This window comes from Erpetoichthys calabaricus, chromosome 10 (genome assembly GCF_900747795.2).
Source record: "Erpetoichthys calabaricus chromosome 10, fErpCal1.3, whole genome shotgun sequence".
Taxonomy (NCBI): domain Eukaryota; kingdom Metazoa; phylum Chordata; class Cladistia; order Polypteriformes; family Polypteridae; genus Erpetoichthys; species Erpetoichthys calabaricus.
Window position 1 is genome coordinate 58522964 of NC_041403.2, and position 26433 is coordinate 58549396.

General features: G+C 38.1%; 2 protein-coding genes across 2 annotated transcripts in view; both read right to left on the reverse strand.

Moving 5' to 3' along the window:
• The window catches only part of LOC127529461 (craniofacial development protein 2-like), a 782501-nt gene that overhangs the window by 579184 nt on the left and 176884 nt on the right, over positions 1 to 26433 (reverse strand). The window lies entirely within an intron of this gene.
• The window catches only part of ptch2 (patched 2), a 36340-nt gene continuing 16346 nt past the window's right edge, over positions 6440 to 26433 (reverse strand). Inside the window, exons 6-22 of the mRNA XM_051932432.1 lie at positions 22605 to 22800; positions 22326 to 22447; positions 21138 to 21285; positions 19255 to 19386; positions 18996 to 19151; positions 18812 to 18904; positions 18575 to 18700; positions 17851 to 17969; positions 17027 to 17748; positions 15706 to 15848; positions 15419 to 15599; positions 15003 to 15283; positions 13946 to 14083; positions 13337 to 13479; positions 8441 to 8837; positions 7717 to 8241; positions 6440 to 6629 (exon numbers count right to left, since the gene is read on the reverse strand). Coding sequence (XP_051788392.1) covers positions 7717 to 8241; positions 8441 to 8837; positions 13337 to 13479; positions 13946 to 14083; positions 15003 to 15283; positions 15419 to 15599; positions 15706 to 15848; positions 17027 to 17748; positions 17851 to 17969; positions 18575 to 18700; positions 18812 to 18904; positions 18996 to 19151; positions 19255 to 19386; positions 21138 to 21285; positions 22326 to 22447; positions 22605 to 22800 — 3622 coding nt within the window. The 3' untranslated portion in view covers positions 6440 to 6629. The remainder of the gene's footprint in view (positions 6630 to 7716; positions 8242 to 8440; positions 8838 to 13336; positions 13480 to 13945; positions 14084 to 15002; positions 15284 to 15418; positions 15600 to 15705; positions 15849 to 17026; positions 17749 to 17850; positions 17970 to 18574; positions 18701 to 18811; positions 18905 to 18995; positions 19152 to 19254; positions 19387 to 21137; positions 21286 to 22325; positions 22448 to 22604; positions 22801 to 26433) is intronic.

Here is a 26433-nt window from a genome sequence, read left to right on the forward strand (position 1 = left end):
GCCTAGATGTCGAAAGAAACAAAACATGTAAGTATGTTGATTTCAGTTTTGGATTAATCTCCTTGTTTCACATCCCGTCCTTTCCAATGCAATCTGCCATACATACATCATCAGTGAACTGAACTGAGATTCAAGGTATCGCAAGTCTCTTGTCTGCAGTTCGTGGACGAACTTGCAATATTTCTCCTGACCAGTAGGGGGTGGTGGTACTGGTTTATTCAGTCAGTGTACTCAGACAGTCATAGTCAGGTGCTTGGTGTCATCTACCAAGTCAGTCAACGCCTAGGTGTCGTCATGACCGTTTTGCTGAAATAGTTCACTGATAGGATATTCCTGAAGACAGTCGCCATTTAAGTGAGGTTAAGAAGATAACACTGGACTGTCGCAGAATGCAATATAAAATGTAGCACGCATTACACATAGCTCGAAATGACTTGTTCTTTAATGTCGTTGTGCAATTACATTTGTTCAGGAACCAAGACAAGTATAAAATAAGTAGTTCATTAGTTTGTCCTCTGTTGTTGATGGAGCGTGCAGCGTGAAAATCCTGAAACAGCCTGACCAAGAATACTTGAGAGCGTTGGTCCACCTCTCTTATTTATCCCCGGGATCACAGAGAGGTGGGAACAAATGTGATGAGCTGGATGTTTGTTTTTTTTAGAGTTTTTAAAGAAGACTTTTATTCCTGAAAAGATAATGAAGGGGAAAATGGCCTTGCATTTCTCTCTATTGTAACAGAAAATATTGAGACAAGACGAGACTATTGCCAAGAGATTTTTTCAAGTCCCTTCCCTCCTCTCAACCATTTACGGTTAACGGCCCACACCCACAGTCCTCTCACCTCTCATTTGTGTGTAAGCTTTTGTCAGACACACTTCCTGTGCTCTCAGCTCTCAGAAATTTTTACGTTTTCCTCACTTTAAGTTCCCAATAAAAGAAGACTTATTATGTCCAAATCTTAATGAAGTAATATCATCCCAAAGGGTTATCAACAGAAGAAATGAGTACACGGGCAATCCTAGCACAAAGAAATGATGAAGTCAAACGAATTAATGTGAAAATTGTCGATCGGTTACATGGCAAATTGGTTAAATGTGTATCAATAGACTGTGCTGAAACAGTTGGTGGTGATTGTGCGGAAGATGAAAACATCAACTTACAATATCTCGTAGAATATCTACGACTGTTAACACCGTCTGGTCTTCCACCAGCTGAATTACTGTTGAAAGAAGGATGTATTGTAATGTCTGAGTGATGGGCTATGCAATAGGACAAAATTAGTTATATTCAAAATTGGTCAAACAATTCTGACATGTAAAATTTTAACAGGCGACAAGACAGGTAATGTAATACATCATCTGTGGAAAACATTACACACCAAAGGAGATCTTGATATGCCATTCATATTAAAACGTTTACAGTTTCCCGTTAGAATAGCTTTTGCTATGACAATTAACAAATCACAGGGACAAACATTTGAAAAAGTCGTTTTTTTATTAGAGAAAAAGAAACGATATTCACTCACGGGGTAGTTATACGTTGGGTTGTCACGATGTAACTCCAAACACGGAATCAAAATTCAAAGCGATATTGCAAATATTGTTTTTACTGGTTTTACAATAAAAGTGTAAGTTTAAAAAATATTTGAGTGTTATTTTCAAAGCCAAACAGAACGAAAATGTATAACGCTTCAGATATCTCTAATGCAACATGAAACAATTTGAATTAATTACATTTTACAATTTTTTCATTACTCACTGTTGTGGTGGGCTGGCGCCCTGCCCGGGGTTTGTTTCCTGCCTTGCGCTCTGTGTTGGCTGGGATTGGCTCCAGCAGACCCCCGTGACCCTGTAGCTAGGATATAGCGGGTTGGATAATGGATGGATTACTCACTGTAATGCAGCGTTTCTCAACCTTTAAGTATTTGCGACCTGAGTTTTCGTAACAGTTTTAATTGCATCCACCTAATGTTTTTTTGAAACCCTGATAAAATTTATTCCTAGATTTTTTGCTGCCGATACACCACTTGTTTTCTTTGTTTCACATCTTCGCGCCTTTTTTGTCACTTTGCAGTGACAACGCACAGGTTGAGAACCACCGCTGTAATGTAAAATAGTTAGGTCTATTAAGAAAATAACAATCTGTTTAAATTGTACATCCGCTTCCCCATACGCGAGCGGTAGATCCGCGAAGTGCTTAGCGTGCAGTGCCCGCACAGGGGTTGGCAAGTGAAGCAAGCGGGGGCTCCAAATGTCCTTGGTGGTCCCATAATGATGCCTGAATAAGATAGATAGATAGATAGATAGATAGATAGATAGATAGATAGATAGATAGATAGATAGATAGATAGATAGATAGATAGATAGATTTATTACTGGGATGGGAGTGTTTTTATTTATTTATTTTTTAAAGTCATGGAGTTTTGGTCTGTTCTTTGAATGTTTTTTCACTTCAATTTTTCTTAAGAACCGATATTCTTCAGTCACCTTGTTTTTAAATCAGGACTGTTATTTTTTACTAACATCTTGTCAGCGTCTCTTTCAAGCACCCTGGTTTATTCTCAGTACGACTACTCGATGCCCCAAGGTTGAACCGTGGCAAGGTCCATGGAGGGTATGGGGCATCACAGACAGTTCTATCACAGTATAAGTGTTGTGACCACCAGGGGACACACCAGCTCCCTAATACCCAACATAACAGACACCAGGCACAAGTCCAGCACAACACAAAGCTTTTTTTGTAGTGGGAAACGTTTCCGCAGTTTCCCACCAGCACTAAGCACAGCATACAGCACAGTATAATAAACCACAGCACTTTGTCTCTTCTCTCCGTCACAGCCTCCTCAGGCAAGTGTTGTCCTCTCCCTCCCGACTCTGGCTCCCTGAGTGAGGGTAAGCGGTTCCTTATATTCAGGATCCCATGAATACTTCCAGTGTCTCTTAAGTGTGGCCTGGGAGTACTTCTGGGTAAGGCGGGAGCCCTGTATAAAAGGGTTCAGCAGTTCCTGCAGCACCCCTAGTATCCAACAGGGCTGAGCCGACAAATACCAATTCCCATACAGCCCTGTGGGAATCTGAGGCACCGTTGCACCCCAGGCGGTGCTGCCAAATAGCAGCTTGGGGGAGACAGTGCCCTTCACAAGCCTGTCCTTCCATTAAGAAAGTGTCCCAGCTGTCCCTCACAATGCCAGAAAAGCGTTTTCATGTCACTCTTCCCTTGTGCTCAGCTCACACAAGATCTTTCTAGAGAATAATTAATTCTACAGATTTTCCCAAATGTGTCTTCCTTAGTTTGAACAAGGTAGGAAGAGTAGACTACTGTATGTGGTTATGAAACAGAATTGCACCCCATACTCAAGCTTGTATTGTAATATGAAATGGCTCATTCCTTTCCTTTTGATGATTTTTGTGGAGTGTTCTACCAACAGTAGAAAATGATTCTTTGTATGGTGTTTTTGGTGTTGCCCACTCCTGGTCATCTCCACCAAGAACCTTTTTTTTTCCTATACAGAGGAGGACTGGCACATTCAGAAAGCCGCTTACTACTGTGGTGTCAGACTCTGGTCACAGAAGGTCACCATGGCTCAGGATATTCATTTGTTAATCACAGGCAAACTTCTGTTTTCACCTGATTTTACAGATCTCCTTATATTTGTAATTGTAGACCACTTTGCAGAGATCGGTTTCCACTTTGATATTGATGAGGGTCTTTCTGTTGATCAGTGTCCAAAAAAGCCCAAATTCAGTCGAAAGGGATTGAATGTTTTGTAACAGTAAAATGTGAACACTTTTCATAGACAGGTCTACAGTATGTAGCAAATGGACATTTTAGATGCCCACAATTCAGGAATGCCTGAACGTGACCCAAGCAGCCCTCTTGGGAGTGACGCCTCTCCACCACCAGAAGGCGCCCCATGCTGTGGATGAAGCTCGGCACCATTTATTGGTATAAAATGCTAATATTTTTTCATTGTGAGCGTATCGCTCCTGAAAGTTTTGCTCATTTTTGCATTTATGGCTGCATTGCAGCACAGTTAAGTAAGGTGAGTTTCCATTTGTTAAACACGATAGGAGTTTTTTTCCACATAATAAAAGAGTGAGCTGCAGCACTATACTATGTAGAGAAAGTCATGCGCTGCCCACACACGTGTCTTGTTCTGAAACCTAAACACTCTGGATGGTCACTTTGCCCCTTGGCTCTCCTTCGGTGACCATCGCCGTGTAGTGGTTTACACATAAGAGCGCTAAACAACGTGAAGGGGTCTGTGAGGTTTGTTGAGGTTTTCCGCTCCCAACTCCCTCAGTGTGTGTACTTTTAAACTGTCCCCTCTAGCATCAGCTGCTTCATGCGCTTGATCCTGTCGCAGGCCCAGTGCTCCGAGACTTTGTAAAAAAGCAGGAATAGAAAATCTCTGGAAGTGCAGGCGGCCTGAAGGACGAGTGGAGAAAGCCATTTGACACATGAAATCAGTGAAGTGACACAACACAAGAGCTTCCCTTATTCACTTAATTTATTTTGTTAGTTCATCTCCTAGAAAGGGTACAGAACATGAGGGTCATGTGCTAAGTACATTATGGTATGCATTGAGGCACCAGGTCTCCACGGATACAGCAGAACCTCTCACACCCTCCCCTTCCAACACTCCCTCCCACAAAAAGGAACAAATAGATATAATTATATAATATATATATAATATATATTTATATTTACTCTTTTAAAAATAAAACTTCAGTCAAATGGCTAACTTCTGTACAAACTACAAAAATAAAAATTTGATATAAATAATTTAGATGGCATAACAAACACTTTCAATATTACTACATCATATCCTGCCCTGTTCCCCTTTCCTTCTAAGTCCACAAAAACAATTTCAAATTTTTGACAAGTTTATATAGACCTTTTCTCACTTTATCAAAAAAAAAAAAAACTACAGTAGCTGCATTTATTTTATTCATTTATATTTTACATTTTCTTCCCTTTTCACATATTTACACAAAAAAAAAAAGCTGCCATTTAAATTTTACAAAACACTCCCTGCATTTAAACTGGCAGTGATGTGACCAATACTGCAATAATTTTTCCCAAGAAAATAAAATAAACATATAAATACAACAAAATATATATTTAAAAATACTGGCTTGCATGAGGTCTACATAATATTTCAAACAGAAATAGCACCCTTGACCAAATAAATGTGCTGTGGCGACTGGGCAATGCCTCGGCGCTAAGGCTGAGCACACACACACTCACACTCACACTCGCTCACTCACACACACCTCCCTTTAGCGATTTCACTTCCCTTTTTGTTTAAATACGTTTAGTGAACTATTGCATAATACCCACAAAGGAAGGGAACCCCAAAACTGATGTGAATAAGAAGATGCCAACCATGCCCACTACACTCACTTAGTCAGGTTGCTTCAAGTATTACAAAGACAGATCAAGTTGTCTACAGATCAGACTCAAAATGTGGAAAAAGGACACAAAGCAGCCGTCCGCAGTCCTACAACTGAGGTGACTCACTTTTAGCTCTTATACACTGGTAACATTACAAGTGATTCCGAAGGAAATTGTCCGGTGAAAACGCAAGTGCTCTGAGCTTTCACAGGGCACCGGCAGGTAATGCCTCTTCATTTTAATAAGTTATTATTACAAGCAGATCTCAAAACAAAACCAACAAGAGGGATGGGGTGGGTGGACTTAAGAACAATGACATAACGCTCCACATACGCAACCTTAACGTGCACTGCTGGAGTGCTGCAAGGACAAGTGCCGTGGCCTCCGAACCAACTGTCTGCCCAAGCGTCACCCGCCATCGTGGACGAGGCCCCTTGTTACATGACGCCTCTGCAGAGGCGAAATCACACAAGGGTGTGCACTCGGACAGACGGACGCTAGGCCACTTCATAAGCTTTCGTGGCTGCATCTGGGGTCAGTTAATCTGGCACAGGACTTGAGTTTGCATAGAAAAGGAAAAACAAAAAAACACAAACCAAGAACAAAACGGGGGCCTTCTGTCCCCGGCTATGCCTCTAGCCTGCAGTTTGACTGCCAACTCCTAAAAGCTACGGACACAACTGAGGGGCTTCCTTTAGAAGGGGATGCTGCGTGCTTTAACAGCAAGAGACTGTTTTGACACATATATTTTACAGAGTAGCAGCAAATAAAAATACTGATTTTCTTTTACACTGATAAACAAATATAATTACATCCATTCTCATTAAATTTTATTTTACATAAAATACATCTCTTTAATATTATAAACATGAGCGACACTCGTAACTCCTTACATAATATCTACAAAACGGAATACACAAAGTCATACAGTACTTCTTAAATAGCCTTTTCCTCTTTTTAGTATTACTTTATATATATATATATATATATATATATATATATATATATATATATATATATATATATATATATACTGTATTTGATATGCATATATATATATTTATATCTCTGAACAGGAGCTTTTCCCATTTTAAAATAAATTCTCTTGTCTTTCTGAGGGACATTTACAGTTTATAGAGCAGATCTGAAGGCCAGTGTGTCCAGAAAGCAGTTGGCGATGCGTTTCACACCAACGATTGTGGCTTCTTTGGCCGCCAGTTTTACAGCAACACCTGTAAGATCGCAAAGAAAGAGAAAATGGTTGACATGAAAGGAAAAAAAAAAGAGAAATATATCACATAATACACAGTTCATTCAGAACTGGCAAAGATGTGTCTGAGAGCCTTGGCTGAAATGATCTTATCAGCAGCTCTGCCTGTTCGTACAAGATCCCCTCACAGCTGCGCCTCTCAGCAATTTGGCACCTTCATTCCTCAGGGTCCCTGGTCTTTGCCTTTTCTTTTCCTGAAATTTTAAGATGTGGCTTTTGTGTAACATTGTTAATACAGATAACTAATTTAAGGGTTTCCTTATAAAGCCATCAGTGGTCTTGTTATTTGCTCAGTTTTAAGAGTTCGGAAACTGAAAAATATGCTTGGATGTCCAGCTTCACTTACGTGATTTGAAAGTTCAAAAAATGTCACGGTGCAATCTGAGCAGCTACGCCAAAAGAAGCAGGTGGACAGGAAGCATACTGCCCAGGTGCTCTCTTTTTCTTTTGAGGATATCAAATGCAAGACCACCTTACAGTTGAAAATTGGAATAAAGTAAAGATGGGCTTCCAAAACAGATTTGAGTTTCGATCTCATCCATCCACTTTCTTAACCAGCTTATCCAGGGCAGGGTCATGAGGATCGTAATGCCTATCCCAGTAAGCACTGGGTGCAAGGCAAGAACAACCCCTTAACTGGGTGAACACATACACACGCAGCAGGGGAATCCACCTAACCTGCATGTCTTTGGACTGCGGAAGGAAACTGAAGCACCCAGAGGAAGCTCATGCAGAAATGGGGAGAACATGCACACTCCAGGCAGGGGGCACGAGGGACATGAACCCTGGTCTCCTGGTTCCAAGGCCACTGTATTCCTGTCCTGATGAGTTTTACCCCAAGTTTTAATAATTTTCAATTAGATATCATATGTTGCACATTGCTAAATGTATACCTCGGTAAAACATTGTCTCAAACTAGAAACCAAGTCAATAATCCAAAAGATGCATGTTGCTTTCCATCACTGACATTCTTGATCACCTGCAATCAAATAATCTCCAAATTAGACCCCTCTAGTCCCTTTTAATATTTCACAGGGTTTGCCACTCACCTAATGCTGGTTTAAGGTCTCTCTGTTTCTTCTGTCACACTCCAGGTCCTGACTCTCTGAGACATCCACCTTGTTGGCTGCTGAAACTACATATGAAGGTGGAAGGGGCTCTTCCATGCAGTCTGACTCACTGTCCTCAAACCCCTCATGTGTGTAGCCCGTGAATGTCCCCGGCAGGCTGGGGTGCACGGCTACAGTCACTGAGGCGGTGGCAGTCACTGTGGTAACAGAACTGTTAGGCCCAGATATTCGGGTAGCCGTGCTATATGCAGGCAGTGTAGTCCTGGGGTGGTGTAGCTTGCTATTGTTGTGAGAACTAGAACTGGAATAATTAGTCCTTCCAGGGCCTTGGGGTCTGTCTGAGGATAGATGTTGCCTCTGGGGCCCCTGGTCATGGTGGAAGTCCAGCTTCTTGTCCTGTCTTGAAATCTGCGAACTGACAGAGCTCACAGTGGTCTGCACTGGTGCATTTAAATGTCCTTTCGTGGTAGGGATTTCTTTCCCCTCCTTGTATGGTTTCACAACCTAGAGAAATTTACACAGTCAAAAGTCAGAAACAAATGATTTAAATTCACAAGAAGACTCTCTATATAAAAATGTAAAACATGACCACACTTGTTGCTGCAATTTAACATGATTTATTTTTTTTCTGGTGGCTTCCCACCAATTTCTAATATGTTTATACAATAAAAGGATTATTAAGAAACAACAGGACAGGACATACCGTGAGTTTGGGGAAGCTTGGGTTCTTGCTGGCCTCCAGAAGAATATGGGAGGGAGGTGCATTAGTAGGTGGGATTATATATGCATTTTGGTCCCAGTAATGGTACTCTTCATCTCCTAGCCTGGATGCAGTAGTGGTTTCAGAGTAATATTCAGATTCCGAAGTTTCAGAGAACGCATGCTCATGTCTCCTTGATGGGTAACATCTGGAGTACAGCTCATGTTCATTCATGGGTGGTGGTGGGATTTGTTCTGCAGAGGGTGTGGGCAAGTGATTGGCAGAGTCCATAGGCGTGACCTCTGCTGGTGGACCAAGCAGAGATAGGAGCACAGGTAGCAAGACCAATCCATTTAGGAGACCAAGCAGAGTCAATATGGTCAAGACTGCAAAGAAATATCTGGAGAAGGAAAAAAAAAAAGAAAACGATTGAACCAAAGAGAATTTATGTTTCAAAGTTCACAACTTATTGAAGTAAGTAAGTAATCAGCAAATCAAAGAGTCAGAAGGCTGTTCAAATGACAAGTTGCATGTCCAACAACTGGCTCTGAATGGGATGTAAGAGCGGGTATGGACACACAAATGGAAAACAATGGAAAAGAAAAACACAGCCCCTGAAGAAAAAAGAATCCTAAACCCACCTTAATCCAGAAATATGTGCTCAAGTGCTACTCTGCCAGATTAATTTGGAGTAAACCTAAAATTTCCCACATTTGTACATTAAAATAATGCATTTTTAGAGAAACGGATAAATCACTGCTCTATTTACCAGAAAATAATTGTTTGAAAGTGTGAATCCATTTCTATAGTCTTCATAGAGAAAAGCCAAGCAAAATGACACCTTTTATTGGCTAACTAAAAAGATTACAATATGTATGCTTTCGAGGCAACTCAGGCCCTTTCATCAGGCAAGATGTAATACAGAGACTGGAGTTCCCTGTGTTTATATACACACTCAAGGACAAGAAACAACATTGGCAAATCTTTAAGTCTCTGTATTACATCTTGCCTGAAGAAGGGGTCTGAGTTGCCTCGAAAGCTTACATATTGTAATCTTTTTAGTTAGCCAATAAAAGGTGTCATTTTGCTTGGCTTTTCTCTACATTCATAATGGCTAACATGGTATAACACCCTAGTACTATAGTCTTCATATACTTCTACTTAATATTTACTTCTATTAAATAAGGTATTCTTCAAAGCCGTACATTTTTTTGTTGTCTTTTTCTACTTTTACTGACTTGTTGTCAAAGCAACAGAAATTCCTCAGTTGAAAATCCATGTTGATCAGTTTTCCTGAGGGACCCTCATCTATCACCATAAGAGCACAGCTTCCTGAAAATGTGTTTACGTTAGAGTGCAGATTCTATACCCCAGAACAGCCAGCCATAAACTACAATATCAGTGAGGTAGGAGGTATGAAGCAACAAAACACCTTTCTCAGGATTCCTTTTTTGCAGTGTGATAGAGAAGAGTTGCCTAATGTTACAGTAATTCTGTATGTGGTAATTATTAAATAACAGTAAACATCATAACAAATTTTATATCAATTTATTGTATCTTTTAAGGTGCTTACAGCCTGCTATAGCAAACAAATTCTCTATATTACTGGAAGGTCAATTTGATTACAGATTTACCTGCACGGAGCTACAGCATATTCTTTCAGTACAAAGAATGCTATCCTATTATGTAAGTAGTTCTAATGGTGTCCCATGTCTGCCAGACAGGATCTGGGTGTCATATTGTTTATAGAAATCCCTATCCAGGAGGTCTACATTGCCCAAATTACCCATTAGGTGAAGATTATTTATCTTCCAGGACTGGGACATTGACACAAATCCAACTTACACCCTTGGCATTAATAACCCGAAGGCTAAAAGGCTGCTACATTACAGTCATGCTTGCCAGGAAACAGATCCCAGCGGTAATGGGACCATCTAAGTATTTTAAAACCAAGTCGTGAAATCTAGTACACATGCAAGAATATTATGACAGCAGAAAAGGCAGCTGGGAGAAATGAAAAGCACAGCTCAGTTTGAACAATGATATACCACACAGCGCCCTGGTTACAATTCAATTCAATTCCGTGTTTATTTTGGTACAGTGCTCATCACTGAGTGGTGGCACAGAATGTTGTAACCACTTCACAGATAGAACTAAATACAAACTTTACAAATGACTAATTACATAATGTGTACACAAAGACCCAGATTTATTCAAACAGACAAGAAACGGCGTGGTCCAAAACTGATTAACATAAATGGAGCCCAGCGATATTTGATTATTATTTAATTCATTTTTGAGCTATGGCAAGTTTACAATGGAGGAGAACTGTTCTTCGATGTAACTGATTATGGTCCTCATATCAATTATTATTAAAGCTATAAAGGTATTTACACAAACTGTCAAAGAAAAAGAAAGCAAGGAAACGTTAAAAACAGGCAGGCTTGCCAGTGTACGCTACATGTTAGCTTCACTGTCCAAAAAAATAAATTTTATTCAAGCTACTGGTTTATCGGGGCCCAAACGAAAAGCATCTCATTCATGGACAGAAGTAAAGGCCATTACACAGGATGACATTTAAATGAGTAAGGGCATGGGATCTGAAACAGCATTTTAATAATCAGCCATCCATATTCAGATGCTAGCTTTTTATACAACATGGCAGCTGGAGCCTATCTCGGCATCAAGGCAGGAAACAGCTCTGGCTGAGACACCAGTTCCCTGCAGGGTGCCCTAATACACACACTTACACTCAGCTCATACTGGGCCAATTTAAAGTCACAAGCCAAACAGAAATAACATTTTTTTATTTATTTATATAAACGCTTTGCAGCACAGATGTGTTGGCACACTCACAGCAGCTAATTAAATAGACTTCAAACAATATGTTTGCAGGAATGGGTTCAAATCAAATTTCTAATTTGCTATATGGTCCTTAGTATATTATTTAACCTTGCTAGGCTCCACTTGTATGAGTGTGCATCCTTAAATTTAAGTATCAGAGCACACCACTGAATAAAATATAAGTAAGGCACCCCTGAATTATTTTCCAGTTCAAGCACATATGCATGCTATCCTGACAAATGTTGCACACTAGATAGAATTGCTAGTCATCAAAAGGAGTCAAAGTGAGATTTTTGCTAAAGTAAAAAAAAAACAAAAAGTGGATGGACTTCTAAAATATGAATATTTCCTCAGTAGCACTTTGCTGCCATGAATGTGGAGGCTTTCGTTTTAGCTGTTGTCAACTTATTCTCCCAGTTGTTTTTCTTTCCTATTGAGCTTAAATCCAGCTGTGCACCAGAGCTGGGCTTTTGTGCCCCCCTACATACACACACACGCATACACACAAAACCACCCCAGCCCGCCATTCCTCACAACTCCCTGCATTAAAGAGGCTCCAACTTGTAACCACAAGACCCCAGTCTGCCTTGAAAAGCCCTGCTGTTTATTTAAGGAGGGCAGTGTAGGATAAGCACAAGAAGCCTAGGCTTTAATTCCTACAAATGGAGGAAGTCACGCTATGGAGCCAGGTTTGTGACCACAGAGACCAAACTCATACATCCCCATGTCTCAAACTCCACCCATCATTCCACCTCTCATTAAAAGAGCTATTTCTAAATTCCACCACCCAGCAGATGGCTTTTTTTTTTTTTTGTCTGAAGTTTCCTTTTAAGTATTTTTCTCCTTGTTGCATCTTGATACGCACCACCAGGTGTGCAGTGTTCCATGAGTTTCAAAAGGTGCTGCGTGTTATACTAAAGCTGGATGTCAATTTAAAAATAAATAGATAAATAAATAACAATTATCCAGTCTGGTGCTGTCTTCCCCATATGCCATCACTCAGAAATAAACTTGTGGTAATACCCTCAGCCTGTACTCTAAGGGTGAACCAAAAACATAAAAACATACATAAGAATGTCAGAATAAAGCAACCAACTGCCAACATCCACTTTTTACTATTTACACAGAGAGGCCCGTCTTCAATAGCTATCCAGTAAGAAAAAACAAAATTCACTTGTTTATTTTACTAAGTCAACATTCCAAAAATGGACCGTGATTTATTTAAGGAGGAAAAACTAAACTATCCATGGTCCCTGGGCCGGGCCAGACCTCCAAAAGAGGCTGAGTGTTAGGAATTCTGTTGTTTATGCAAACTGTAATCTTTTCCATTTGGAGTTCGAGGTTAGAAAGAGAAGTGGGTGAGGTGGGGGATGGTTAGGTGGTGTTGGGTCAAAGCAGAAATGCAGAGCTTATTCAGCTGTTTATTCTGAGTGCCACCAAGAGGAAATATGTTTACGGCAATGTATTTATGCAATTTCACTGCCAGAGGGATGATTTTTTCCTCAGTGTCTCCAAAGGACCTCCCACAGTCATTGTCTTGGAGCACAGTTCATTCCATGCACCACCCCCACCCCATTTCACTGTCACCCTCCTGTTTTACTTTCTCTGGCACAAGCCTGTTTGTCTTGTGTCATTCATTTACTGCTGCAGCTGCTGCAGGAAATCCTTGCACAAATGACCTTCTCATGCAGTTACATACAAATAAGTCAAAGAAAAAGTAGTGATTCAACTACTCTATATATAGAGCCATGAAAATATCTTAACCTCAAACATTTCTCTGGACACAAGTTTTAAAGGCTCTGTGAATGTTGTTATTTATGTCAACTCGGTCGATTAAAACATTTTCAATAGATAACATTTTCATTCTGGTCTTATATATCTTAACTGTTTAACCAGGTGGAGGCTAGATGGGTACAACTGATATGGCCAGGTGAAAATAATCTTTAAAAAAAAAAATATAAAACACCTATCTATTGTAACATAAATTCTTTCTATTGTCATTCCTCAAAAAGATTAGACTTTTTTTTTAACCAAAACAAAATTCATAAAGCCTACCTCATGATGAAGTCAAACTCAGACCCTGCCAGCATCAGCACACCTAGCAAAGTTGAGATGGCACCATCCATTACAGGGGCAAACATATGTTCTAGAGCTATTATGGATCGGAGGTTTCGATTTCCAATTGCTGTCAAAAAGCCCTGGAGAGTGGTCAAGAGACACACACACACACACACACACAGAGAAAAGAAGAAAAAAATGCAGATTAAAAACCCCATGTTGAAAAAAATAAACAGCTTTAGACTCTTTTTTAAAAATCAAAACTAAAGTGTGGGTTGAAGTGTAAACAGAACTCATTCAGTTTGAAGCAACTACAGCCATTAATACTAACTGAGAATTATACACCAAGTATGTAGATAGGTGTTTGAGCATGTTTTTGATCAAAATGTGCACAAACACACGTGTGCTAGTGGATGATTTTTGTCTATGCACAAAAATTCAGAATTGAGTAAAATGATTGAGGCGTTCTCCTATTAGACATAGACACATTGCCACTAGCTAGTTTACAACAATAAACTTCTGCTTTTATGTAAGCCACTGGGCTAATGGTAATGAAAATGTAAAGGGTATAGAAAAGATTCAGTAGCCCATTTAGGAAATACTCACTAGTGCCACATGGACTGTAAATTCCACGCCAATCCCTACAGATGCTATCAGAATCACCACAGGGATTGCACTTAGCTTGATTCCAATCAATCCCATAATTCCAAAAAGCTCAATTGTCATCATAGCCAAAATGAAGACCTAACAAATACATGGATGGGATAAAGTCAGATAATGCAATTAAAGAGTGAATAACACATATTATGAGTGCATTTATATGAAAAGCAGAGCCGTAACAAAATTTTTCAAAATCCATAACTCAATTAACAAACCAGATGTTTTAGAGGTAACATCAAGTAAGGAAAGTGTGTAAAGTTTAAAAAATGACTACTATGAAATAAATTATTTGTGATGAAAGGAAGACATGCCATGAATGAGGTTAAAGACCAACCAAATATCCTAAACATATCCTTTGAAGAAGGTGTTAAGATAAAGTAAATTTAATTAGTGTCAATTAAATCTGCAAGATGCTAAAAGTGTCAACACTTTAAAATGATTCCACTTTCCCTACTTGCACTCCTTTTATACAAATTTCACTTTTTCCATGTGTAAATTTTACTTGTAATTTTCTTAATGGAACAAACGAAAAATAAATATATCTGCCTAGTAATAAACAGTAATGTGTAAAAACCTGTGCAACATTCATTTTGCACACAAGCTTAAAAAAGCATAAGATTATAAAAAATAATTATTTGCAAAGGGATAACTTTGGGGCAATCAACATTTCCGATCCCTTTTATTTGGTGGGCTTGCTGACAATGACTTGGATAGCAGTGGACCTGCTAGGTTGACTGTGAAATCAAAGCTGCTTCCATCAAAGGCTAATGGATACAACCATACAAGGAGCTGGCTCAATATGATTGATTCTTTATTTTAGAAATTTTGACACTGATATGTCTAAGTCATTTTCCACTTGTTGGTGGAGTATCAAAGAAAGCATTGCTAATCACATAAACCATTCATAAAAATACTTTTAGACAGACAGATTATCGTCTCTCAGGAATACTTGACACACCATGACTCTAATTATGAAAGAAAAAAAAATAAACATTCAACTTACAATAATACCAGCAGTCCAGGGATTCAGCAAAAGCATAGCACAGACGAAAAACGTACAGGCAAGTACGACACTGATGGACAGCAGGAACCAGTGCCGTAGACCAATATACTGTTCCCAGAAGAGGAATGGGTAGCCACTAGGATAGTTGCGGATTCCTTTTTTGGAAAACTCATCACAGATTGAGCGCACACTTTCAATGGCTTCTATAAAGTCTGTTGTCTGCCGAAGGCCATTTACATAGAAGGGAAACTGAGCAAACTCAAGAGGTTCTGCAGCAGGGACTGTGAAATGGCAGAGGAAAACAGTTCTGGTTACAGATATAATCCTGTAGTCAACATTTACCAAGTGCAGTTATATTTATTCAACAGTACTTGGTACTAGGAAAAATAGAAAACTAACACAGCTATATAACTTACTGCGCAGATTCTCCCCGGTCGTGTCATACTTGTCATGAATCCATTCAGGAGGATGTGGTTCAAAGTTTGCCTGAGAAGCTGCATAGCCTAGGGGATCATTGCTAACCCATACTGTTAGATAGATGTAGAAAGTTTCAGGGTTGATCATGCCCTCTTCATCTATAAGTTTTCTTGTGGTAAGCTATATGGGTGGGGGAAAAAAAAAGTAAAGGAAATGTAGCTGGGCGACATTTCTTATAAGCATCCTAATAAGGAAATTTTAAATGCGTAAGAAACTGTGTACATACCTGACTATAGTTAAAAGGTTCCTTCTTTGAGCCAGTCTGAATTAGCAGCTTGTACGCTAACACTCCATCTTCAGTGCCATTACGATAGTTTTCACGTGTAATTCTGCCAGCTGCCCAGTCTGAATCAAATGCTGTTTGAAGACCTGTGGTATAAAGGTAAACAAAAATTATAGTACACCCTGCAATATGCTGGAATAAGTAAGATGGCGATGCCATTTTAGTGTACATGCCATCATCAACAAATCCTGTAGAAATAATAGCAACCCAACTGTGACTCCTTACACTTAATAGTAACAGCTATTATAAGCAAAAGGCTATGTTTTAAAATTGCCAAGTGTTCAGATTTTGGTTCCACTTTTTGTGCGCTACTTAGCAAGTCAACTAACCTACTTATCTTCTAGATTTAGTTTATATAATATTCAAATGATGCATATATTACACATTTTTGTCTGTGTAACAAGCAAAAAATAAACCTATGTGTAATTTGTGGAGAAGTGAGCTAATTTTCATAAATATTTACTTTACTAAATCATCCTTAGTACTAGGGTGTTGTACCGTGTTAGCCATTATGAATGTAGAGAAAAGCCAAGCAAAATGACACCTTTTATTGGCTAACTAGAAAGATTACAATATGCAAGCTTTCGAGGCAACTCAGGCCCCTTCTTCAGGCAAGATGTAAACTTTTCTCTAAATCATCCTTATAATTATGCCAGGCTGTTTGATCCTCAGCCCAAACAGTAAAAAATAAATAAATAATGTAGCAGCCATTTCTTCTGCTTTCTTATTCTCAAGATACTTAATAGCAAAAACCCTTGCATCAACTCAAGAAACTTTTTGGAAACTCCTTAGAGCAAACATTGAAAAAGCTGGCAACCAATGAACAGCTCTCACTCAGTCCATCTCTTTTCCTTTACCCTTATGATATTCTCTGTACCCTAACTTGCATTTTTTTAAGTCCTCTTCCGACGTAGGAGCTAGCTAACATTGCTTTTCACTTCTCTTTTTGTAACTTGAGGAACAAGACAAGGGATAACATTCTGAACCAATGTCCAAACCCCAAAACACCAACTATAACATCTTCTACCCAAACACATCTCTATCAGAACAAGAATTTAAAACAGTTAAAAAAGACTACACACAAAGTCAAAATATACCACATGAAGAAATCATACAATTTCAGTACTTGGGATTATAATCAAAACAGAATTGTAAACACGTTTATGCAATGCTGTAAAGCCTGTTTTAGTTGCAAGCATAAATACACTATTAAATTTAAGATAAAGAAAAGGTATAGTTGAAAAAATAAAAATCATAGCAATACCTTGTAACCAGTCAAGAAAATAGTGCAGCCACATCCGAGGCAGCTTCTGGTTTTCATCCCGCACCACATACTTCACAGAATTAAAACTATTGTGCAACTGAAGGAGCTGTCTCTGGGAGCGGGCATAGTCAAATCCACCCATTGTTACTAGGTAAATGTTGTAGAAGGAGAAGTACTTGAACTGCGCCGAGATAAAGTCATATTCCTTAGTTTCACGAGGGACAATATCAGTTAAATAAAGGCCATCATGGACCATTGTGGTTCCATAAAGACTAATCCCAAGAAGCACCATGAACATTACTAATACAGTCACCTTTGTTTTGGGTTTCAGTAGCAAAGGAGCATATTTGTCACGAGCAAAGTCGGAAAGGTTCCATCGAAAGAACGGCAAAGGAACACACTCTCGTCTGCTTTTGGATTCATCAATATGTGCCAATAAATCACGAGTGGAGCTTGAAGCCATGAAGAGCTGAGAGTCATAAGTGTCAGAATTGGAAGAGACAAGCACAGATGGACTGGTAGAGATCTGGGATGTTGGTGGCAGGATAGTTACTATGTGCTGTCCTGAGGCATCACACTGTGTGAAGGCTTGGACTGTAGTTGTAATCTGGGTGCTGGTTGTAATGGTGGGGCCTCTGTAAGACTGCTGTGAGTACGTGTGATTATCATTGGCATCAGCAAACTCTTGAGGTTGTATCTGGATGACACGATTTGAGCAAGGACTGTAAGGAAAGAAGTGAAAATGAAGAAGGGATTAGTCAAATTTTCAATTCATACCCCAACCACTTATAATTAATTGGTAGTGTTTATTAGGATTATTTTACCTGTAAAAACAACACAAAATATCCAGTCTCTTATCTTCACGCCTACGCAGGTCCAAGCTCAATATAGCTGGGAATATGAGTAGAACCATTGCAAAGTTAAAGACTACAACTATGGCAGCCTGTGGAGGGAGCAGAAGTGGAAAATAATTAAATACATAAAACAACAGAGCTTATAATTAATAAACCAGTTCTGTCAATCTGTAATGATACAGTACATTATATTAATCATCTCTTGATGAACACGGTCTTGAACCACAGCATGGTTCAGAAAAATTATAGAGAAATTACTATAAGGATGGTAATATCACTTGTTCATTAGCTGTACTGTACACTGAGCAGATTGACTCATCTCCATCCACCACATGAGGCCTAAACTTAATTTCTCAGTAAGTTGGGTGCACAGCCTTTCAAAAAATTAATACATATTACTGCACTGGGAAGAGAAAGTGTCCCAAATCAGTTAAGGCTAACGTGAGCAACTGAGTTACCAATTTTGTTTTTTGTTTTTACTAAATTTATGATTGTGATGGAGACAGATTCACAGAAAACATTAAAGGTATGCACAGATTTAAACCTGTTGGTATACAAGTCTTGTAGAGCAAGAAAATCTACACTTTATTTTACTCTCTTACTTTCTAATATTTTGATTTTAATGTCACGTTTCTTTGATGGGGAGTTGTATATTTTCAGTCTCCCAATCTAATTTTTCAAGAATAAGAAATACCTGCAAGGAGAAAGCACGCAGGGCAGGGATGGGTACCAGTGCAGCCATGAAAAAGGCAATCATGTTATTAATTGACGTAAGTGCCACACTTGTCCCAGTGCGACGAAGACATTCTCCAGTCCTTTCCTATGGAAATAAAGACCAAAATGAGTTATTCTCTTTCATATATATATATAAAGATGTTCAAATACATGATAAACTGACAGCTAGGGAAGAGGATAAGACACAAGTCTTTACCTTGAAAGGGATGTTATAACCAGTTTCAGTGAATGCATGAGCCAAAAGGAACATATCGTCCACTCCAATGCCCAAAGCAAGAAACGGGAGCACCTAAAGAAATAAGAGACCCTTACATCAAACGTTTTGAAAAGTAACCCAAGATGTGCATGCCATGAGAGTGGAAATCAAAAATTTCTTATACCTGAGTTGTGGCGGCATTAAAGGAAATCCCTAAGAGAGAGCATAATCCCAATCCAGATGCTACAGACAAAGCAACTAACAGGACACCTGCTAGGCCCACAGCTCCTTGAGACTTGGCACAGTCCCATCGTAACATGGTCACACATGCATATGCTAGCTGCAACACAGAGGAAGGCTGAGGGTTATTTTTTATTTTTGAAATAACATAAAGTACAAAAAAGCATTAACTTGCAACCTAAGTAGAAAATGTTTTTCCTTACCATAAGTAAATAACCTCCTGCTACTCGGATCACACTTACATCAGAAAAAGATTTCATAATGTCGTTGAGAGTAGTGGTAGAGAAAGCATGTATGCTCTGTGAAGTATTTTGGGAAATACTCTGATGAGCTACCTAAAAAAGCAATTAAATTATATAAATTAATTCAGATTATTGCAAAATACTTTTACATATCTGCCTTCTGGTAATTCATTAGGCACAGAGTTAGTCTTCCATTGTAATAACTCATGATGTGGTAAAATATTGGAGACCATGAGGAGGAAACTTGTACTGCCTCCAAAAAAAGGCAGCCTTCCTCCTCATACTTCACATGCATCACTATCACAGAGATTTGTGGTATGCTTTACAAGTGTTTAGAAATTGCAGTGCCTGTGATTCAAATATAAAACGTTAGTAAACTGAGGTAATGTGAACTACCCCAAAAGGCTGACAACTTAAAATAATGATCACAAATGGCAAAGGTCAAAGAAACTGTGGGTCAAATGAGATCACATGACTTCCTGAGACATTCCATCACCACTCTGTATGGCTTACACCCTCTGGGGGGAGTGGGGGGGATCCACTTTTTCTTTGTGACACCCCCATACCCTCTTTCTTTTTCCTTTTTACCCTCTCTACTTATGAGGCATCACATTAGGCTATGTAGAACTCCTTTCTGCCTAGTCTTCAGTCAGCACAGGGTGTCAGTTATCACAAAAACAGCTTGTTCCTATAACTTGGAATATGTCAGTGGCCTCCTCGGCTGACTCTGTTTACAAGACAGTTGAGGATTGATGGAATTCAGGCATTCACACTGTTCCAAGGCCTTCCGAAAAAAATATTAACCTTGGGACTCCCCATTTTGATACAGGGTAAACCACAGGCCTAATACTTAAAATTGACAGTTGAAGACCTACAACCATTTAGTTTGACTTTCATATACAGTCCTACTATGATATAGCTTGTTTACGGTTAATGTGCATCTAGTAATTTTAGACTATTTTTTTATTGCAAGATGTGCAAAAAAACTGATACTAGCCAATTACAGACATCTTTTAGCAAGCCGTGCAATTCCAAGAGACAGTGTTAATAATGACACAAATCACTGGGCAGGTTTGAAACCCAGGTAATGCAATTTGTAATGCTGCACAAACACTATTCAATTTCACATTCAAAATGTAAGCAAAACCAGTCCACTGCTTGAAATACTTTTATCTGTTAAAAATAATAGCAGTAATGAACATTTAAACAAGCACACCTGTGAGAAACACCTAATCAGCCTTGCTTTCTTCAATGCAAACAGAATAAAAATGAATTATGGATAACTGTACAAATTGCATCTGCTGGCTTGAAAAAAATACATCATAAATAAAACAATACTTTTGTTTATTACAAAAATATGTTGTAATTTCTACAGAATATTCACATAAGAATTCATATAAAGTTATTTTTGTACAAATTTACTTCATTAATGATTGCTGGGATTATAGCCTTTAAGAGCAACAAGCAAAATCTTACCATTAAGGTGACACCAATCTAAAAGCTTTACCTTAGACTCACAAAATATAGACCAAAAGTACCTCAGTCTATACTCAAAATTAGAATCCAGCTAAGTGACAGTAATTCTGTCACACCACTATGCCACCCTAACTATTACCAATAATAATATGTTTATGGATCATCTTCTGACTTCTACTGCTGGAATAGCTTTCATTACTCGTATGATCTCTATAAGATAAGTGGATTTTAAAAAATGGAAGCCAAATTTTTTCTTTTAATAAAATTACAATAAAAAATAATCTTTTACCCAAGTTTAATTAGAGGATCAATATCTATCTATAATAAGGCAATCAAAATATCAAGTGATAGACAATGGTGAAAAATACCTCAACAAATTTTCTTTGCCAAGACTCCAAGATTGCAGTGGCTTTTTCTTCATTCCAGTTGATGTCATGAATTTCATAGTCATCTTTAAAGTGTTCATAAAGCTGCTTTGGGCTCATAAGTAGATACATGGTCTGGAGGGCTTCAGCACTACAGAGAAATAGCAATCATGAATAAAGACTTTGGTACATTACAGTCCTATGTCTTTAAATTAATATGTGGTGTTAATGGCAGCACATGTGATAGTGTAAAATTAAAAAGGTCCAAAAGATGACAGAACCTCCTGACAATATTCAGAATAGACTGATGCATTTACATTAATCCACAACAATGCAGTTATAAAACTGCATGGACAGATAAAGATTTGTTCTGCTTTGGACGCTGATACTCCAAAAACAATGCCTCTGAATAAAAAGAGGCCCTTATTTTTGAAAAAAAAAATATGTTTCACCTATGTGAAAGTGAAAAAAGTTGTCAAAGATCATATCCCAGGAGTAACATTTGTAAAACATAGCAAAGTGTTGTATCATTTCCATTGAGACTTGCCAGGGTCATGATCTGGGTATAGTGTCTGGCATTCAGTTACTTTTCACAGTAGTTCTGAAATTCATTTTAACACATGAAAATCTAAAGTTCAGGTTACAAGGTAATTTTTTGATTTCATTTAAGTGTTTTGTACTCCTTTCATAGTCTCCTTCACTCCTATGAAGTTGGAATATGAAAAGGGACTAAACCTTTGTGGAACAGAGACAAGCTATACTTGTACTAATAGGAAATACCTGTTTATTTATTTATTGGGTGAAGTAAGGGTATTGTAACCTTGTGAGAACACGTACAGTTCACAATCAGACAGGGAGCCTATGCTACACTCCTTTGTTGCTGAATGAGCAAAAGATCAGCGGTATTCATCTATTTCCTATTTAATTTTAAATGTGCAACTAATCATACCCATGCTTCTGTATACATTGTTATGACCGTCTATTGCATGATTTATGAAACTCAAATGGTTTTATGTAATTCTTCAATGTAATTTATACATAACTAGATGCTCTTAAAAGTCTTCATTAAAAAGGATGGTAGATCAAATAATGCATTCACTGCAGTCCTCCAAGGAAGGAAAAAGATCTTTTCTTCAAGCAGTGAATTATTTAGAAAAATAGTGATCTTTTTGCCCTCTGTCTTAATCTCACCTTAACAGATTATTCTGGGAGTCCTTAGAAACACCTCCTAGAATCAGTTCTTCCTGCCAATGCATGAACTTTTTGGAGAAGCCATGACAGCCACCATGCAGTTCCAGTGGAATATCTGGTGTCTGAAAAAAAAATAACAGGTATACTATACTTTTAGTACATTTTGTGTATTGAACTTTTTTGACTTTATCCATATAACTACTAGCTGAGGTATACATTTCATTACATAATAAATACTAACTAAGAACAATGCATTTTAGTAACTCTGTATAAACTCACTTTATGCAAAGCTTTGTTGGGAGCACTGCTTGGGCAATCAGGATCAAATGGATCCAAACAAGGGCGGTCCATATAGGCGTGACCAACTTGGGCCTTTTCAAGCATTTCACGGAAACCTTCAAGAGATGTAAACTGACCCAGTTCTTCCATTAACTGCACTGGGTCCAGATTCATCCATTGGATATCTTGCTTTCCCCTAGAAAAAAAAGATACACTAAAAACATTATTCCGTTGAAAAATAAACTTAAAAGTAAATGTGTAATATTGAACATGGACATACAAAAAGTGTTGATAAACAATAAAACATTCCTTCTCACCAGAAACAACTCTTCTAGGGATTTCTCTCATGAATATTGCAACAGGACAATGGTGAGAGAGGAGAAATTATTTCAACAGTTGCATCAGCTGCTTTGCGTGATTAACTAATGAACACCAGTTTTAATTTGTTCCTTGTACCATGCCTGACTATATCCCACCACCAAGCTCTGATTGTTCAGAGAGATGTGTTCAGAATTCTTCTCAAGTCTTTATCGCCAGCACCAGATGCAGAGCAAAGTAGCGTACATTATCCTGTTACACGGGGCAACAAAGCAGGCAAAGGCCGATAGGCAGGCCATTTCTCTCCCATTTCTTAATTTTGTACATAGAGTCATGACAATTACCTTTGGTGTTCAAACATCTTGATACTGTGCATAGGATGAGGGGGTGGTAGTTGAACGAGGACAAGCCTGGAAGTCTCTGAAATGCATTTAGTCTACAATGCTTATCTTTTTTGTTGAGTCTTATCTTTTTCCATCGTTCTAATTATTAGCCATGCCATTTATTTGAGTGTCTTTCTAAATGGAATGGTGATGTTGGGATGGCAAAGTAACACAATACTTTGAGTTTCAATACAGAGTTTCAAAATATAGAACAAAAAGTGAAAAAGCGCCATTAATAAAGTGCTTCTTCTAGTTTGATTTTGAAAACAAACTTCAATACTTTGCCTTTTTTTTATTTTAATAGTCCACAGCAAGCATGTGCTTACTTCAGTTCATAAAAAAAATATGTATTATATCTAACAATTTAAACAACATTACCATATCTAATATTTAAGGCAATATTTCAAGATATTTCTTTCTGTAAACATACTCCTATACACCAGGTATCACAAGTGTTTCTACAAAGGGACAGTTTTACTATGTATCACACTAAATTAGGTTGTTTCATCGTTTATTGGCTATTGTTGCATATATTTTATACACCAGAGCTTTGTTTTCATACTTCATGAGCCAAATATATTTTTTTTACATATGATGTGCACTTTTATGTCTTACTTAAATGGTGTTTAATGGAAAGAAACCTCCCTCATTGCTAAATGTTCAATTACAGTCAAAGCAGCCGTATGTCTCTCTGCTTCTCTCTCTCTCTCCTTCTCTGACTTTCCTGAAACAGGCTGGCACTTTGATTGTTGCCACATCACTCCCTTCACCCCCTCCCACAAGTTACAGCTCTCTTCTAAGGGGATGTTAAACCATTAATCTCTTCATCTGTAAAATATCCTTTTGTAGGTTTTTCTCTCACAGTTACAATGAGTGTATTTTTGTCCCACCCCCCACCCCACGTTTTATGCCCCTTCAGCTCATTTCACTGACTCTCAATAAAAAGGGGGAAAGAGAGAGAAAGAAAGAGGAGGGGGAAAAAGAAGAAGAAGAAGAAAAAGAAGAAGAAGGAGGAAAATACAGAGTTTCTCTCATAGCAACCTAAAATCCATGATGCCTCTACAATGGCCTCTAGGAAACTACTAAATATATTTTGCTAATTCTTACATGTTCATGATTTAATTTCAAATAATGTCTACTTTTCACTACATATATTTAAATAGAGAAAAAAAAATAGTTTGGTGCCTATGTATAGGCAAGACCACTTTGTCTGACATTATTTGTACCAGTCTACTCCTTTATGAAACCATTATAGCTCATAAAAGTTAACAATGCATAAAATGATTTTTTGCCATTTAATTCATCACATATTTCTGTTTCTTTTCACTTAATAAAATGAATGTTAAGGTCTATACAAATTTTGTATTGCACACAGAATGGGTCTTTTCTGTATTGAAACATTATTTCAAATAATTTTAAATGCACCACTCTTAAGTAGAAGATGAAAAAAAGAAAAAATGAGTATAAAGAAAGAAAGACACACACACACACACACACACACAAAGAGAGGGAGGGAGAGAGATGCAGAATTGCAAGCTGGAGGACTCACAAAATGAAACTCTGGGCAGAATACCACTCTAATAATTCATGAAGAGTGGCTTCAAATAAAGCCAGTTCCCTCCGATTCCCACATACCAAGCGGCCCTGCTCCTGCTTGCAAAGAGAGGCTCCTTTATCTCCTATTTTTTGCTTGAGTGAGCCAGCCCAGGCCCTTTTGTTTTTCCATAGATTGCTGCTCTTTGTTCTCTAAAGTTTTTTTTCTCTCCCTCTCACACTCACTCGCTCTCACTTCTACCCCTCTCTCTTTTTTTTGGCTTTAAAAAAAAAAGAAAAAAAAAAAAGAGAACTGTGCTGAACTCAAGCGGAAGCAGTACAGGACATTAGCCCAAGCAACAGATCCCACCCCTTCCAATCATCACTTTTGGGGGTTAACGGATAGATCCTTAAAATTTAACTAACACTTATTTTAAATCAGTTTTTTTGATATGATTAGTCCGTGTATATCAATGTATACCAGGAAAGGAAAAATTTTAAACAGGCTTCAAAGTGTTTTATTACTCAGTTATGAACAAACTATTAAAGATATAGCTATAACATGCAACAATATAACTGGCCAAAAGAAATGCAGAATGAGATTTATCTGCATATTGTCTAAGCAGGTTAATTAATTTTTAGGATATGTTACATCTCTGTTATGTATATAAAAAGAATGAATATGTAAACATTATACTACACAGGCTGCCTTTTAAAATACTAAATGGAAAATAAATTCCACACCACTTTTTAGATATTAAAAAGACAGCTCATTACAATTTTCCCCACTGATAGTCATAAAGTAGTTCCTTTAATTAAGAAAAAGAGGACATTGAACTCTATGTATCCATCTTTTTTGCTGTTTTCGTCTGTGGGCCCGTGGCTTGAATAATGTCTGTTTTATTTGTTGGGCAACTTACAGCTTTGATTAACATGAGAATGAGTGGTGTTACCGGTGGCTGACAAAGCAAGCCCCCCCCCCCCATGGTCCCTCACTGATGGACACACACTCGTAAACTAAAAGAATGCTAACCATTGTTAAACACAATAAGCAAACCATTGCCACCCCCACCTCTCCACAACCAGCATCCCATCCTATCATTTCCACTATCTAGCTTTAAACTAATTTTGGTCCACCACAGTTATAAAAATCCATACAAATGTGGATCTATACATGTTATCTCACACATTATCTGCTAACTGCAGATTTTTATATGTGTGTTTGTTGGCTTGTTTATGGTACCATTTTGTAATACCAATCTCATGCCTGAGAAAAAAAATACAATTTCCACTTTTTCTCCATCTAATATAGACTTGCTAATTGTTCTGGACTTTAAATAACTGACTATGACTGCATAAATTCAAAAAGAGGTTAGTGAACTTCTTGGACAAGTCAATCCTATGGCACAGGACATCAGACTGTACTTTTAGGTAGGATAAATGACACTTTCAGAGTAATAAGTTGGGAGGTAGCCAATTTGAATCTGGAGTCCAGCTAGCAATATGACCTAAGGCTGTAGGTAGAGAGTAAATATTCTTTACACCTTTATAATGATAATTTGAAACTGATAATGATAATTCTTGAAATTAACTAA